The sequence below is a fragment of the Hibiscus syriacus genome, unplaced genomic scaffold (assembly GCF_006381635.1).
Source record: "Hibiscus syriacus cultivar Baekdansim isolate YM2019G1 unplaced genomic scaffold, ASM638163v2 tig00000340_pilon, whole genome shotgun sequence".
Classification (NCBI taxonomy): domain Eukaryota; kingdom Viridiplantae; phylum Streptophyta; class Magnoliopsida; order Malvales; family Malvaceae; genus Hibiscus; species Hibiscus syriacus.
Genome location: NW_024061783.1, coordinates 308,122 through 325,340, shown reverse-complemented (window position 1 = coordinate 325,340; position 17,219 = coordinate 308,122). Strand labels below are relative to the sequence as shown.

Sequence of the window (17,219 nt, the reverse complement as noted above, 5' to 3'; positions counted from 1 at the left end):
ACATCATAGACATCTTCTGTAAAGTACCGTTTAGCGGTAAAGAAAGCTAGTTGTACAGTACTCAAATCGGAGACATCCGTAGCAGTAATCAGCTATTCCTTGATAACCTTGAGTTTTTGCAACGATGACCTTATTTCCTCGGTGCTGCATCCTTCAGCTTGAAGGATGTTGGGACTGTCGGTTGGAAGGACATGTTGTAGAGGGTAGCTTCGGTTGGAGTGAAGCTTAAGAGCACCGTTGCCAATTCCCTTCACTACGACTGTTTTACGGACTCCTCCAAGCAAGGCTTCGTAATCCGTGTCTCCACATTCCCCGACAAAGACGATAAAGTTCGATAACTCCATGCCCCAACGGATGTACAGGTACCTAAATGAGAGCAAGTAGTATTATATAACCATACCTGACGAGTTATCTAAAACATGATCGATGAAATATCCGGACAGAAAAGAAATGAACGACATTGAAGAAACATGAAGAGCTTCAGAAGGAATACCTTAAAGCTTGAGCTCGAGAAGCCAAAACAGGGATAACATTCAATCTGGTGCCATTATGACAATAGATAACATTGCATCTAAGGGCCTGAATTCTCATCAACTTTCGAAGCTCCTTAATTGGGGGAACCTGTGAATAGAACCAAACATTTGAGGAGAATTGTGAGGTTAATTAAAACTGCAAAAGGACGTAACAATAGAGAGAATAAGGCAATGGATGTTGAGCGGAAACATGAGACATGAAAATAGGTTTACCAGCTCAGGGTCCTTCACATTGAATGCATAGCAATGAACAGAAGTTCGAGATTCATCTTCCAAAACAATTTCTCCGTTTTTATCATTAACAGAAGTAGCCCATCGAACCAGAGTTTTCCTTAAACCTTCTCCACCCCAACGGTATTCAATGTGTGATTGATAATCAGAGTCCACCATGAATGGAAGCCCAGTACTGTCCTCCAAACTTGTTGAAGGGTAGTACAATTCGCCACCACTGTTACAGATAAAAGCATCGAAATCCAATGGACTTATGCCTCCTGAGACGAGAAGGGAGTGCACCTCGGATATCGACAAGGATGTCGATAATATAAACCCAACAGGAATCTCTTTTCCTGCTACATCCATAACTGTCTTCATTATTTTAGGAATATCGGAGATGAAATCACAATCCACAGAGATCACAAAGATGTATTTCCTCATCCTCATTGCTAGGTTTCTACCGCCACCAACAATTTGGTCTGGCTTCTCCATTAAACTTGCCTTTTTTGCATTCTCCAAGTTGCTTTTTCTATCAATGGAATCCAAGTAACTATCAAGAGTTCCAGTTCCTTCACTCTTTTCACCATCTAATGATAACTTCAAGTTTAAAGATAAATCTTTTATGTCTCTCAAAGAATCACCAGGTGAATTTGGTTCTGAATTTTCGAATCCAATATCACTTCTCTGCCACTGTGGTTGCCTTGGCTTGCACATGGCTATCCGAGACAAATATGTTTTGCAGTGCTCTGGCCAAGAGAATTGATGAATATTTTTCAATCCATTCTGTCTGCATCTCGCCCACAATTGCTTATCTGAAACAAGTTTTAGAAGAGCATCGGCAATAGACTGCTGATCATGGGGATCAACTAGTACACCATTGTCGAGAACCTGCAACAAAGCTTACTGTCAGTACCGATAAGTATTGTTTAAAAAACTAAACTTTCTCCATATCTATATCAAGGTGAGAAAACACTTCTAAGTTGCAAAATAGCGATTATGAATGAACCTTGTGAATGTCAACAGGACCCCCATTTTTTGTGGCAACAATAGGCAAGCCATATGCCGCTGCCTGTTTACAGAAGAATTTTTGTTGAAGCTTCTAAAATGTCAAAAATATGAAATAGGAAAAACTATAGGTGTAGCAGACAAGCACCTCGATTAAAGTAAGCCCAAATGGTTCAATGAAGGCCGGATTGATAAAAACCCCCTGTGAAAGAAAAAGAAAAAGGAAATGTTAAGAGAAATTCCTCGAAAAATCTTTCACTAGCTGAAGTTCCCTCGTCGTTATTTTCTGCACCATGACTAAGGGAAAGTCAACAAACTAGAGCGAAGTAAGGATCGCTTACTGATTAAACAAAAGCTAAAAATATTACAAAGTAGAATAATACGATTCAGTACATTTGATCACCGAGAAGTCGAAATAGTGCATCTAAATGAAAAAATACACTCTTCCATTAAAAGGAAAGAAGACTATACCAACAATAAGTTAGTTTAGTGAGACGAGGTACTATATCCCTCAAGCAAGGTCAGGGATTTGAATTATGACATGAATGGAGCAAATTAGATTGGAAGGATCATCTTCATAATGGGTCACTGTTATATTCAAACTGGATTAATCAATCAATAAATAGGATACAAATGGTTAAATAAAAAAAAGAAAGGAGACTATAGCCTCTTAATTGTAAAACTAGTTCACGTGGTGTACCTTTGTTTTTGCTGCTAGACCGTATATATCAGGAACTTCATACTGCTTGTGGTGCTTAGGATATGCCACTTGGCCATACAAATCATACTTGTCAATCAGTTTAAGAATCGAGAGAAGCACAGTTGCATTGGTGCCAGACATTTCATCAATATTATCACGGTTTCCCATTATTAACGTCTGCACCAGCCACAGAAGTGAGAAAATTGGGATAAAATTAAGAAAACTAGACTGGAAGCCTCATCAAGTTCAGTTCAAATTCAAGTACGTACAAGATTAGCAAACTCCCTTAAAGGTCGGCACTCTCCAAAAGCTTTGACTAAGGTTGTAATATTCTTCTTAGGGTCTGGTCGAGCAAGGGCAAGAATCATCGGTTTGCGAGGGTTCGTAAAAAAACGCATTACCTGCATACATTATATTCATCAAATTACTGCTCCAACAATAATCTGTTAGTAAAACATTATTAGAGTATAACAAGCAAAGAAAGGTCAGTGATGGGCAGTAGTAAAGTTTTTATCAAGGAGACGTTTGAATAAACGAATATAGTTATAACCTCAGACCAAATAGGAGGGTCAGGAGTAGGATTTTCTTCATTTCTTTCCATATCCCCATCCATGTCTCCATCATGAGGAACAATGTGATGAAACTCCATCCCAGGAGGAATTACCTAGATATGATTTCAGCAGCATAAGATACACGGAAATAAAGCAAAGAAGAGAAAGAACAATGCAAATACCAATAAAATACCTCATGTGTGAAGTAGTATTATAAGCAACAATAAAAAATAAAAAATGGTGTCTTGATACTTACAACCATACGAGGCATAAACCTCCCATGGCAGTTCACACCTCTTTTGATCCTTGCTCTAAGTTTGCGCTCCAATACTGGATCAAAGCCGTCATAAAGGCGCCACTGCTCTTCTATCTCCTGTCTAGTACTAGTTATAACAATTTCAGATGCATCAAGAGATAACTCCTCAGCCTCTATCCGCCGCATGATTTTGTAAGTTGTGTTTATTTCTTCTCTAGACTGTCGACCCTGTTTTAAGATCTGTTCTAGCTTATCCATACCAAGTGAGTGGCCAGTAAAAAGCATTGGCACATTTAGAGCTCCAGATAGAAGAGCAGCAGAATCACCAGCATCTGCATAATGTCCATGAATAGCAACAGGCCAGACTGGTTTCCCACCACCAATTTGCTCACCTAGAACTTTGGACATCTGTTGAATGTGACTAAGTGCACAATCAACAAACTCAGGAATATGAGGCCAAAGAAGTTCTTTGGGCATATAATTATCTTTGGGACCGAAGGGTATACGAATAATATAAGCACCACTGCTCTCACCAAGCTCCTGCATCGAGTTCTCTGTAGTTCTTGGAGTAAGCATCTCTGTTGGTTCAGCATAACTCCAATCCACATCTGGAGCTGAAACTTGTCTTGTCAGCAAGTCAACCCGATAAACTCCTGGCATTGTGCCCAAGGCCCTAGCAAGTTCTACTACATACTTAACCTGTGTACAGCACAACATCAAAATTCCCAACGTGCAATAGGGTGATTGACCATATTCTGAAGCAGATAAGAGCATAACACACTTGAGTTAAAAAATGTGGAAAAAATTACCTGACCACCTGTGTCAGAGTCACGACCAAGCTCCATGTTTTCACCCCTTATCAAGCCATGAAGACTGCAGGGAGACCAGACCACAGGTTAGAAAGTACGATCTAAATTGTGTCACTATAACATATAAAGAGCTCATTGAAAATATGAATCACTGAACAACAGCTGTAACATGTCAACTAATATAGAAGTGCAGGTCATGCCTTATCAACACAAGATAAAGCTTCTTTTCTTTGAGCTGATTAGTCAAGTTCTCCATCAAATCAACAGAAACAATTCTACGCATTCTTCCTTGGACGCTATCACCATGAGATGAAACATCACCGGGAAATTCTCCTTTCTCTCCTTCTGAAAGGTCTTCAGACATATCATCAGTTGCCTCTTTGCGGCCTCTTTCACGTTCAAGGTGACGCTTAGCATTTTGTTGAGCTTCCTCCACCTCAAGCTATTAAGCAACCAAATAGGAAAAAAACTAACAAAAGTGAAGCGAAAAAAGTTGAAAGTAACAAATTAACATTCGAGTGAACATAATGGTACACTATAAACAGTTCATTACAAATCAAATCATCAAGGATAAAGCAGCTAAAATTTAGAATCAATACAATTGTTCCCGTGACCTGAAGATAACATGTTGACTGAAATGAATTATTCAATCTGCGTAGTTCACAAAATGGTTAAATTTTAATTCATAGCCTAAATCCAGGAAGCGAAATGGTAATACATGCTGACTACGCAAGCAAGTTGATATAACCAAAAAACATCGAGGCAAATGAAAAACAAACAAACAAAATTTTGCATTATCCTAAGGCTAATAGACAATCAGCTACAGTTTTCTTGTGAAGGCCATCACCGTTAACTGAAAAAGAAGTTGTAAACTCCACAAATAAGAAATAAAAGAAAATCAACTCTCACTTCTATTCTGCTAATCACTTAACACCAAATCCACCACAGTAAAAGTAAGCGTTTTTCTCTAGATTTACTAGAAGCAAAAGCTTAAAACAATTTATCTATTTAATTCTAATTATGTTCGATGCAATATGCAAACCAAAATAGCACTAAAAAAAGAAGAAAACCTGCTTCTTCTTTCGAGCCAAATTCCAAATCCTCCAGCACATATTCTCCAGTCTCGTGTTTCTCTCCTTAGGACCCCTCGTGGCGGCCGCCTAACCGGAAAAAAACCAATTACACTTGTATTAACAGTTCAAAGACTCCATAATTCAGATTAAACGAAAAAAAGAACATAGAGACCGGAAGGATAAAAGAGTACTATTGTGTTAATAAAGGAGAGAAAGAGCAAGATCATCATAAAAGAGAGTGAAATGAAAATTGTACTCGAATCCAAGAACGGTGGAGATCGGATTCGTCGTAGCCAGTGATGACCTCTTCCACGAAGTATCGAGTTGGACTGAAATGACCTCTTTCCCTCAGCAACAATGACGATTTCGCTTCGTCGATTCCTGGACCAACGTCCAGGATCGCTTCCAGGTAACTGTTTATCCAATCGTTTCCCGCCATTCTTTGACAGGAAAAAAATCCAGAAAAACAAAAAATGAATAAAAACCAAGGAACTGAATTTATAGAAAATATGGTGGTGTAGCAAATATTTGAAATATATTTATATATAAAAATAAAAAAATTAAAACTAAATATAATTAGTATAAATAATTCAAAGTTTTTAAGCAAAATGTATTTATGGGAAGAAAATTATCATTTTTTTCTTTTTTGCGTGCTACAAAAAACGATGAGAAAAGAGTGAATCTATTAAACCTGATGAGACGGTTATGCTTCGTTTGGTGGTCTTTTTCTTTCTCGTGAATTTAATTACGAGGATGACGGAGTGCCCATTTCTTGGTTAGAGAGTCCAACACGTGTCGCATGTTGATGATTCATCGTTTTATTAGTCTAATTATGTTTTTAGTCCCTCCGCTTTACTGGAAAAATTAATATCATAGTTAAAAAATCATTAATTCTTGCTATCAAAGTGATCATATAAAGCGAGTTCACTTGGCTGTTGACGTATTCAATCTATCAACGGATTTTAGAAATTAAAAGGAATATTATTGTTTTTAAAGGTCTTGAATTTAATTTACTACGTGTATAGATATATGTTGTGAATGATTAAAAAAGATTCGAAATATATACAATCTTATAATCATATTAATTTATTAAAAAAAATTTGGTTGGCATATTGAAAATAGAATGTACATGAAGACATAAGATTGAAAATACTTAAATGGTTAATATTTTTTAAAGGATAAATTACTCATTTAGTATCTAAACAATAAATTTTGATTCATTTTAATATCTAAATTTTTAATTACTTCAAAATCATACCTAAAGTTCAGTTTTTGTTTTATTTTAATATCCCTATTCAAAATTTAACATTAAGTGTGATTTGTTTTGAAAGTTTAAGTATTAAAAAATGTCCAAAACTTATAGTTTAGACACTAAACACGTTAAGTTCTTAATAGTAGGTACTAAAATGAAACAAAAACTAAATGTTAAATATGATTTTGAAAAAAAACTAAAAGTTTAAGTACTTAAACGAACCAAAACTAATAGTTTAAGTACTGAATATGTAATTTACCCTTTTTAATTAAAGAATAGAAATACTCAAACTAAAATTAAATCTATTTTACTTAATTTTATAAATTATAGATTGAAAAATATATTTTATTTAGAGACGGGGGGTAATGTACATTCATGAAGATCACTTTTAAGTGTTTTAATGTGAAGAGTTAGAAACCAACAGTCAATCAATTTATTAGTAAATAAAATAGAAAATGAGTTGGTAGGTTTTCGAAAATGGTCATAAAAAGGGGAAACCAGATCCAAAAACTTCTCATATTTCTTGAATAACACTAAGAAAAGCCAAAAAAAACAGCAAATAATGCATTGGACAAAGTACTACTCCATAACATAACCGAGTTTTGGGGTTTTAAACACACATCAGTTAAGCAAATAGGTACTATCTTGATAAATAATGAAGATAAAAGTGACAATTTCATAATTAATCTTTCAAATGATATTAATTATATAAAAATCCAAGTTTAGCGTGATTATTATAAGGTTAAAATCAAGTAAATAGGTACGTTATAATGAGATTTTTAATATATATATATATATATATATATATATACATACATACAAATTCTTTACTTATTAATATGAAGATATTCGATTAATTATTTTTTCCACTCAATCTCTCTGCTTGAAATCTATATGCCAAGCATGGATCTCCTCCGTAGATTGCTTGCCCTATATCAAAACCCAGTTTGATTAAAACTGGAGCAAAAATTAAGGGTGATCATGGCAGGATAAATATACGGACGTAATAGTCCGTTACTCATGACGTGCCAGCCAAACAAAGAAACAACTAAGGTGACTAAACACAGACTTATGGACACTAATGTTTCCACAGGACACAAATCGTCATTTCGTTGTCAGTTCAAGAACGCATGGGTTCGGTTCTTCAACTCCAATATCGAATGACCATAACTGGCTTCACGGAATGCAGAATGTTCAGGTTGTGGATCCCGAAACCTAATGGCGAATTACGAATACATGGATCAGTAAGGGCACTTTAACAGGGGGTTACAACTTGATACTTTCAAATGATATTTTCAGACAACAATAATATTCCAAGATTTATGTTTGTTCACCATCCAGCAAGACCTTCCTGATTTCCTCCGTCTCCGACTGTTGTGTACGCTGGAGCTGATTTGTTAGGCACAGGATACTGGTTGCCACTTGATACATTATAGCAGATATTTGAGATACGATACTGCAAATTGATAAAATCAGTTCTAAAATATAATTGACATTTTCACCCAAATAATGTTTCATGCAGATGTACAATTGAAAGGACACAACCCAAAAGCAGTGTCTCGGGGATGTCAAATTAGATATTAGGAAGAGAAATGAGGTAATCGCCACCTTTTCTAAAGACAAGAAGCATTTTTCGGAAGGGTTGATTGGATACTGCACCTTTTAGGAGGACATGGGTTGATTCTTCAGTAATTATAGATTACACTGGATGGTTAAATTTACAAACTATTCATTCTTGGGTTTGGTTATGGTAAATATTCTGACCAACTATCTTGTATTTTATGTTTCACTTTTCCTTCTTTGACCAAGAGCATAAGATCAGAGAAAGAAGTTCCGAGAGGGACTGGGGCTGCCTCTGTTTATGAAATATATTATTTGTATTAGTCGCTTGTAAACTACTGATGTTAACAGTTTCATGATCTAACTCTAATCCTTACCCCCATTGGGCAAAAGCAACATGAAAAGGTAAGAAAGTACATACTGATCTTGGACATGACCTGCAAAGATGAAATCTACTCTACGACGAACAAACCAGCGCTCAAAGACAGCTCACATACTTTCACCCTCTATAAAGTGAGCTCGGTTGCTATTGTAGATGGGGACATGCATGAGAATAATAAGCCAGGGTGTCTTCTTTCTATTGACTCTTTTTAGCTCATCTCGTATTGAGGTGTATATTTCACTTGTCCAATAAAAAAAAGGGTAAAAACTTAGATTTACTTGAGATGCTTTAATATTATAGCAAATATCAACAGAACACTGAATAAACAACATTGACGCGTAACATCAACATTTCAGAAGTTGAGGATTTCTTACCATGGGGGAATAGCTGGATAGGACAATAATATGAACTGAGGCCTGTTGGATTGCATACCAGAGAGGATTATTACTTCTGGATGCCAAATGAGGTGTACTAAACCTATGTAGGCGTGATTTAAATGGATTAACTTCTCCCTACACACAAAGAAACCAAAAAACGAAGAAGAAAAGCATGTGTGAGAAAAGAACAAAAAAGAAGATAAGCTATGATCTAGATACTTCTCTATGCAGCTTGCTTACCAAAAAGGGGGGGAATCTAGGAAATATTATTAAGAAAGAAATGAGTTCCATACTTCAAAAGCATTTCTTGTATCTTTATTCTCAGATAAATGCACGGGATGTAGTGGTAAAGAAACCAGTTATTATATCTCAAAAATCAGGAAAGGGCAGAATGAAGATCTTAAGTCGCAATACCTTAATGGTATTAATGCCACAAACAGTCGTGTAGCTTAATATAAAATAAGCGTTATAATAAAAGGGAAAATAAATGTGTATATATAAGAGATTCAAGATGTAGAATTGAAGCATTACTGCATCTGGCATGTATTCTATCTCATGATTCCCAGCTGACCATATTCATGGTTGATATGCATCACTTCTCTCAATAAAACGACCCCATGAATCCCAACTAATACCAACATCATTGAATTGTTATCTATCAGCATAAGAGAGGTCGCCAAGAAATAAGACAGTCTGTCCTCCACTTTGCATGTAATGATTCAGAGTTGAAAGAGAATTAATTATATGTTTGACTCAAATCACCTATAATATACTAAACCAACTCAGGAAGTAATTTGTTTTTGCAGATTGTTTATTTTATTTCAGGCGTCTCAAAGCAAACCATCTAGAAAATACAAATGAAAAATCAAATTTCTATTTGAACTTTAAAAAACAAGATTATTCATGACTATGTAGATTAATATTTTAATGACATATTAGCAATAATTCCAAATGTAAAAGGAGAATCTGGGTCGATCTTTGGAGGTGTTTGAAACCAAAATTCTCGAGATGAATCACCTTCACCAATCTTGTAATAGTACTTGGTTTCGTACTAAAAAAAGAGCAAGTTAGTGGCCTTAGTATAAGTTGTAACATCAACGGAATGAATACGTAAACAGATTGGATCTAACTATTAGTAGCAACTTCATAACATGAATATGCGACTCATCATCTGTATGTTAGATTCATTAGCATATTCCAGAAGCTCCAGCTTCAGATAGAATTATTAAATGACTCTTTGAGAATTCATGCTTTAGGGTACATCATCTTGTTTGACATTCATGCAATAAATAACAGATTAACATCATATGTTGTTTGATACTTACCTCTGTTGAAAATTCAATATTAGCCTATATGTTCACACCTAAATTAATTTGATGTCATTGCTTACATCAATTTAGTTTTGATGTCATTGCTTACATCAATTTAGTTAGGTGAAAATTAAGTATTTTTCTCATGTTTTAATTTCAATGGTTTAGATTATTTAGTGTTTATTTTAATGAGTGGTTTAGATTGTTTCTTGTAACCTATAAATACCCTACTTGTATTTGAGTTTTATCATCCAACAATCAAAGCTTAATTATAAGCATTTGAAAGCTTTCTTAAGAGTTCTTCCCTTTTGCAATTTTGTGAGATTATTCTAAAGAGAGTTTTTTTTTTTATCAATTAGAGTTTTTACTCTATTTTGATTCAACAATTGGTATCAGAGCCACGTTTTTTAAGATCTCTTGAAATTCTGAGTATGCTCTGTGGCTGCAGTTTTTAACTGATCTTCCACATCAGAAAATATTTCTTGAGTTATTGTCGAGGTTATTACAAACCTTGTGGAGCTTCTTTGTGTTTAGAGTAATTTAGTACTCTGCACGTTTGTTACTCAAGCTTGTTCGGTGTAGTCAAAGCCTTGCCGTTAAGATGGGTGATCTTCAAGTAGTTGGAGGAATCAAGAAGCTCAACAACAAAAACTACAACACGTGGGCAACATGTATGGAGTCATACTTACAAGGTCAAGACCTTTGGGAGGTTGTCGGTGGTGGTGAAGTTACACAACCGGCGACAGAAGATGCCAATGGAATCTTGCGAAAGTGGAAAATTAAAGCAGGCAAAGCAATGTTTGCTTTAAAGACCACAATTGAAGAAGAAATGTTGGAGCACATCCGGGATGCTAAAACACCAAAGGAAGCATGGGACACTTTTGTTACACTCTTTTCGAAGAGGAACGATACAAAATTGCAACTTCTCGAGAATGAACTTCTATCAATGGCGCAACGCGACATGGCGGTTGCCCAATACTTTCACAAGGTGAAGTCGATATGCCGTGAAATTTCAGAATTAGATCCGACAGCTGCTATTGGGGAAGCCAGGATAAAAAGAATAATTGTCCATGGTTTGAGACCCGAATATCGAGGGTTTGTTGCCGCTGTACAGGGATGGCCGACACAACCATCGCTTGTTGAGTTCGAAAATTTGCTTGCAGGTCAAGAAGCCATGGCCAAGCAAATGGGAGGAGTCTCGTTGAAGGGTGAAGAGGAAGCGCTCTACACCAGCAAAAGCAGAGGCACTTTTCAGCGGTATACTGGCAATGGATCTAAAAAGGATGGTGACAAGGTGAAAAATTACCAAGGAAAGGGAGGCCCTCATTCAGGGGGAGCTTCCAAGAATCGCGGTAATAGTAGAAAGTTCGATGGCAAGTGTTACAATTGTGGGAAGATGGGCCACATGGCAAAAGACTGTTGGACCAAGAAAAAGCCTGTTGAAAGTAATACTGCTACTTCTTGTTCGAAGGAGAATAGTGAAGATGGTTGGGATGCTGAAGCGTTATTTGCTACGGAGGAAGAAGAATTAGCTCTCACAGTAACAACACCAGAACGGATTGACTACAAGAATGATTGGATCGTAGATTCTGGCTGCTCAAATCATATGACGGGTGACAAACAGAAGTTGCAAAACCTGTCTGAGTACAATGGAGGTCGTGTGGTGGTGACAGCTGACAACTCAAGGTTACCGATAACTCACATCGGTAAGACAATAGTTACTCCTCGATATAATACTAACCAGGTGCAACTCCAAGATGTTTACCATGTCCCAGGAATGAAGAAAAATTTGCTATCTGTGGCTCAACTAACATCATCAGGCCATTATGTCTTATTTGGTCCCCAAGACGTGAAGGTTTATCGTGACGTCAAAATCACAGAAACACCAACAATGGAGGGACGACGTTTGGAATCAATTTACGTGATGTCAGCAGAGTCTGCATATGTAGACAGGACAAGGAAAAATGAGACATCAGATCTATGGCACATGCGGTTAGGTCACGTTAGCTATTCCAAGCTAAGTGTGATGGTGAAAAAGTCGATGCTTAAGGGGCTTCCTCAACTAGACGTGAGAACAGACACGGTCTGTGCGGGATGCCAGTATGGTAAAGCACACCAATTACCATATGACGAGTCGAAGTTTAAAGCAAAAGAACCTTTGGAGTTGGTTCACTCTGATGTGTTCGGACCGGTTAAGCAACTGTCAATTAGCGGTATGCGGTACATGGTAACATTCATTGATGACTTCTCCAGGTATGTGTGGGTTTTCTTTATGAAAGAAAAATCTGATACTTTCTCAAAGTTTAAAGAGTTCAGAGACTCAGCTGAAGGAGAAGTGGGAAAGAAGATATGCTGCTTGCGCACAGACAACGGAGGAGAATATAGATCAAACGAGTTCTCTCAATACCTAAGGGAATGCCGAATACGTCATCAGTACACTTGTGCCAACACACCACAACAGAATGGTGTAGCGGAAAGAAAAAACCGGCATCTTGCAGAAATTTGTCGAAGTATGCTACATGCAAAGAACGTATCTGGAAGGTTTTGGGCTGAAGCAATGAGGACTGCAGCCTTTGTGATCAATAGACTTCCTCAACCAAGGTTAGGATTTGTTTCACCCTTTGAGAAACTATGGAACATAAAACCTACAGTTAGCTACTTTCGAGTATTTGGCTGTGTATGTTATGTGTTTGTTCCTGATCATTTACGGAGCAAATTTGACAAGAAAGCTGTTAGATGTATCTTTGTGGGATATGACAGCCATAGAAAGGGGTGGAAATGTTGTGATCCAATTAGTGGAAGATGCTACACGTCACGAAATGTGGTATTTGATGAAGCATCTTCTTGGTGGTCCTTAGAGAAGGAGGTGTTGCCAGATTCGAGAGAATTTGGAGACAAACTACAACAAAAGATGGGGGAGCATGATGTTCAACTTCAAACAAGTTCAGATGAATCAGAAGATCCAAATGGCGATGATGTCGAACAAAGAGTGACTCAGAATCCGTGGCAAACTGGCGTGTATCAACAACCAAACGAAGAAGGTGGGCCTAGTGAAACAGAAGAATCAATTCCACAATCTCAACTTCGAAGGTCAACAAGAATACGAAGGCCAAATCCCAAATATGCCAATGCAGCCATAATTGAAGAAGCAACGGAGCCTGAGACGTTCGAAGAAGCATCGAAGAGTTCTGAGTGGATGACAGCTATGAAAGAAGAGATCGATGCACTTCAGCAAAATCAAACTTGGGATATTGTACCAAAGATAAAAGATGTGAAACCCATATCTTGCAAATGGGTTTACAAGATAAAGCGCCGTCCAGATGGGTCAATCGAGAGGTACAAAGCGCGATTGGTAGCTCGTGGTTTCTCTCAACAGTATGGATTAGACTATGATGAAACATTTAGTCCAGTGGCGAAACTTACAACCGTACGAGTCTTACTTGCACTTGCAGCCAACAAAGACTGGAACTTGTGGCAGATGGATGTAAAGAATGCTTTTCTTCATGGAGAGCTAGATCGAGAGATCTACATGACCCAACCAATGGGTTTTCAGAGTCAAGATCATCCTGAATATGTGTGTAAGCTGCGAAAAGCACTCTACGGATTAAAACAAGCACCTAGGGCGTGGTATGGTAAGATTGCTGAATTTCTAACGAAAAGTGGTTATTCAGTAACACCTGCAGATTCTAGCTTGTTTGTCAAAGCCAATGAAGGTAAGCTAGCTATCGTGCTAGTGTACGTGGATGACTTAATCATAACCGGTGATGATGAGGCAGAAATTCTTCAGACGAAGGAGAATTTATCAGTTCGTTTCCAGATGAAGGAACTTGGACAACTTAAGCACTTCCTTGGTCTAGAGGTTGATCGTACACACGAAGGAATATTTCTATGTCAACAGAAATATGCTAAAGATTTGCTGAAGAGGTTTGGAATGCTCGAATGTAAGTCAACTTCAACGCCAATGGAACCAAATATCAAAATGTGTGCACATGAAGGAAAAGATTTGGAAGATGCAACAATGTATCGACAATTGGTAGGTAGTCTGATCTACTTAACCTTGACCCGACCTGACATTTCTTATGCAGTTGGTGTGATGAGTCGGTATATGCAAAATCCAAAGAAGCCTCATTTGGAAGCAGTTCGACGAATACTGAGATATGTGAAGAATACAATTGACTATGGTCTTTTGTACAAGAAAGGTGAAGACTGCAAGTTAGTTGGTTATTGTGATGCTGATTATGCAGGAGATCATGACACCAGGAGATCAACAACTGGGTATGTGTTTAAGCTTGGCTCCGGAACAATTTCTTGGTGTAGCAAAAGACAACCAACGGTATCATTGTCAACCACTGAAGCTGAGTATCGAGCAGCAGCAATGGCAGCTCAAGAGAGTACATGGTTGATACAGTTGATGAATAATCTACATCAACCAGTAGATTATGCAATTCCGTTGTATTGTGACAACCAATCGGCAATTCGGCTGGCGGAGAATCCTGTCTTTCATGCAAGAACTAAACATGTGGAAGTACATTACCACTTTGTTAGGGAAAAAGTTTTGCAAGAAGAGATTGAGATGAGGCAAATCAAGACAGATGAGCAAATTGCTGACTTGTTTACAAAAAGCTTGAGTGTTGGAAAGTTTGAACATTTCCGTCGTCAGCATGGCGTGATTGAAAGAATGGAGGCTAACATTGAGGGGGAGTGTTGAAAATTCAATATTAGCCTATATGTTCACACCTAAATTAATTTGATGTCATTGCTTACATCAATTTAGTTTTGATGTCATTGCTTACATCAATTTAGTTAGGTGAAAATTAAGTATTTTTCTCATGTTTTAATTTCAATGGTTTAGATTATTTAGTGTTTATTTTAATGAGTGGTTTAGATTGTTTCTTGTAACCTATAAATACCCTACTTGTATTTGAGTTTTATCATCCAACAATCAAAGCTTAATTATAAGCATTTGAAAGCTTTCTTAAGAGTTCTTCCCTTTTGCAATTTTGTGAGATTATTCTAAAGAGAGTTTTTTTTTTTATCAATTAGAGTTTTTACTCTATTTTGATTCAACAACCTCTAGACCATCAACAAGGCAATGATGAATATAACCAGATTTGTAGTTGTAAAAAGTGTAATTAGTCACTGTGCCATTAGCAATAAAGTCATATTTCTTCTCTGATGTGCCATATTGTACTCTGGAAAGCCCAGGTTTATCAGGTGTAACCCATGATATTATCACAGCTTTTCCATCATGGTCCCCTTGAGTAATATGCACCTACACCATAACAACTGCTTAGTGAAGCCAATTATCGAAGCTCTAATTCTAAAGATCAATAAATGGCCGTGATAGATAGCACTGGTAACAGATCATCTTAAGGAGTAAAATTTTCAAGGCACTTGGTAAAACTGTACTCTAAAAGACCTTTTCCATAGAATTTAAAACAAATCTAGCGTTTTCCATACTGATAAGACCTCATTAATCATCATAACATCCATGTGACCCTCATTCATACAACCAAGATGTGTGGAAAACTAGCACCCTGATCAGCGCAGCATGAAGCCGACTTGGATTTAAATCGGCAATGACTTGTTGCATCATCATTTAATCCAGATTGGACAAGAAAGTAATTAGCTACAGTAATGGGGTTACTGATTGACAAAATACTTACCTGTTGTGGAGCATTGTAACCTTTAGGAATTTCAAATACTTTATGGTCGAGAGGGATATCAAAATATTGCCATTTTGAACGAGTAAAAGTACTTGTAACCCCGGCACTTCCCTTTTTTCACAAGGGCTAAGATAAGAAAAAACTGAAGTAAATGTTCAAATAACGTGAACTCCTGTCCGGGTGTCATTAACAATAATGTCTTGTGTTCATAAACCAAGTTCTGAAACAACAACAATTTGAACCAAGCAAACAGAAAGAAAAATATTACAATTCACAATACAAGGATAAATTGTAACAAATTTGGGCAAGATAATGACAATGCATTATAAATCCAGAAGATACAGATTTTACATGAAAATCTAGACGTGAGAAAACAGGGAGAAATAGACGAGAGATTCACTATAGTTGAAAATTATACAAGTTATGGATTGTGAACACGAAACGGTTTGAGTTGCTATCTCTAATGCAAATGATTAAACGTATTGAATATTATCAAAGGTTGATGAGAGCAGATTTCAGATCTAGCCTAATTTTCTTCCCCATATTTTCAAAGAATCACATCAATGAAATGGAACTTCAAGATCAAATCAAAGTAAACAAAGTCAGGTGAAATCCAAAACCGATACCGTGCCTAATCTGAACTGTATCTATTAAACAAACCAAGAATTTCAAACACACCGAGAAATCGAATTCCAAAAGGGGGGGGGGGAACAATTATTAGAAGGAGCAAAGCTTACTTCCCCAGAGGCCACCACAATGTTAGCAGAGAAAGATAATCACGAACGCTAGAACGAGTTAGGATTATTGATTTACATGGAGAGACAAGAGAGTAAATGTCGGTACGCAAGAGAATTTACCTGTAATAATGTGACATAGAGGGGGGGCAGTGTAATTTTCCCGGCGGGTGATTGTTGGCGGTTTATTCAAAGGATACACTATTTCTTGTCAATTTCGTTCTTTTCCCTCCCGCAGAAGCGTAAGTTAGCAGGCTAGTGACGTTGTGTAGCGTAAGTTAGCAGCAGCTTTATGGATGTGCTGTAATACTCATTAGTCATTACACCTGTTTTAGCTTTGGCTAAACTGCTCTCGGATCCCTGTATTATAAGATTAAGTGCAAATCAATCCCTTAAAACATTGCCAAGTTAACTATGAAGCCTTGGGTCTTAAAGTCTTCGTGCATTGATCTACCATACTCCAAAACCTACATAGGGATCATATCGATGTCTCGAAATAACGAAACATTGTTCTATATGAATTATCATTTTAACACACGTTATTTTATTATTTTAAGCACGAGACAAATTTATGAATCGCAATAAAATTATCAATTTCCTCGCTTAATTTAGTACAATTAACATTTTTGGCCACTCAATCGTTTTCTCACTAAACGTCGTTATAAATGAGATGTTATATAGATGCAAAACGACAAATGATAGATGCGCTAAACTTTTGGTGTACTTAAAGGATTTTTTCACAGGCTGTTTTCATGTGGGACTAATAAAAATGGAGATTCCTTGTTGAATGGAATGAAA

At 36.9% G+C, this 17,219-nt stretch overlaps 2 protein-coding genes and 1 pseudogene across 3 annotated transcripts; all 3 read right to left on the bottom strand.

Moving 5' to 3' along the window:
* Nucleotides 1-65: 65 nt before the first annotated feature.
* On the bottom strand, nucleotides 66-5,870 carry LOC120200453 (probable sucrose-phosphate synthase 1). 2 transcript variants are annotated; one of them, XM_039201301.1, is made up of 14 exons: nucleotides 5,832-5,870; nucleotides 5,397-5,580; nucleotides 5,138-5,227; nucleotides 4,268-4,509; nucleotides 4,068-4,131; nucleotides 3,259-3,957; nucleotides 3,002-3,115; nucleotides 2,721-2,852; nucleotides 2,452-2,628; nucleotides 1,900-1,953; nucleotides 1,753-1,815; nucleotides 747-1,634; nucleotides 494-621; nucleotides 66-366 (listed from the first exon to the last, which is right to left on the bottom strand). In XM_039201301.1, exons 2-14 carry the CDS (start codon nucleotides 5,577-5,579, stop codon nucleotides 93-95), a joined length of 3,108 nt encoding a protein of 1,035 aa, XP_039057232.1. In that variant the 5' UTR covers nucleotide 5,580; nucleotides 5,832-5,870; the 3' UTR covers nucleotides 66-92. The 2 variants fall into 2 exon arrangements, with proteins under 2 accessions (XP_039057232.1, XP_039057230.1); XM_039201299.1 differs by lacking the exons at nucleotides 1,900-1,953; nucleotides 4,268-4,509; nucleotides 5,138-5,227; nucleotides 5,397-5,580; nucleotides 5,832-5,870 and having other exon boundaries at nucleotides 67-366; nucleotides 4,068-4,138.
* A 1,507-nt stretch (nucleotides 5,871-7,377) lies between these two features.
* Nucleotides 7,378-9,383, bottom strand: LOC120200546 (bifunctional purple acid phosphatase 26-like). The gene is made up of 4 exons (XM_039201359.1): nucleotides 9,243-9,383; nucleotides 8,709-8,846; nucleotides 7,727-7,848; nucleotides 7,378-7,607 (listed from the first exon to the last, which is right to left on the bottom strand). Exons 1-4 carry the CDS (start codon nucleotides 9,252-9,254, stop codon nucleotides 7,508-7,510), a joined length of 372 nt encoding a protein of 123 aa, XP_039057290.1. The 5' UTR covers nucleotides 9,255-9,383; the 3' UTR covers nucleotides 7,378-7,507.
* A 244-nt stretch (nucleotides 9,384-9,627) lies between these two features.
* Nucleotides 9,628-15,877, bottom strand: LOC120179630 (annotated as a pseudogene).
* Nucleotides 15,878-17,219: the final 1,342 nt, after the last annotated feature.

What these genes read in the sequence shown, in the direction of transcription:
- LOC120200453 (XM_039201301.1), bottom strand. Translation starts at nt 5,579, where the DNA reads ATGGCGGGAAACGATTGGATAAACAGTTACCTGGAAGCGATCCTGGAC. An exon ending in TGGCTCGAAAGAAGAAGCAG is followed by an intron (nt 4,510 to 5,137) that starts GTTTTCTTCTTT and finishes GTTGCTTAATAG; the next exon opens with CTTGAGGTGGAGGAAGCTCA. An exon ending in TCTCGAGCTCAAGCTTTAAG is followed by an intron (nt 367 to 493) that starts GTATTCCTTCTG and finishes GCTCTCATTTAG; the next exon opens with GTACCTGTACATCCGTTGGG.
- LOC120200546 (XM_039201359.1), bottom strand. An exon ending in TATCCAGCTATTCCCCCATG is followed by an intron (nt 7,849 to 8,708) that starts GTAAGAAATCCT and finishes ATCAATTTGCAG; the next exon opens with TATCGTATCTCAAATATCTG. An exon ending in CAGGAAGGTCTTGCTGGATG is followed by an intron (nt 7,608 to 7,726) that starts GTGAACAAACAT and finishes ATTCGCCATTAG; the next exon opens with GTTTCGGGATCCACAACCTG.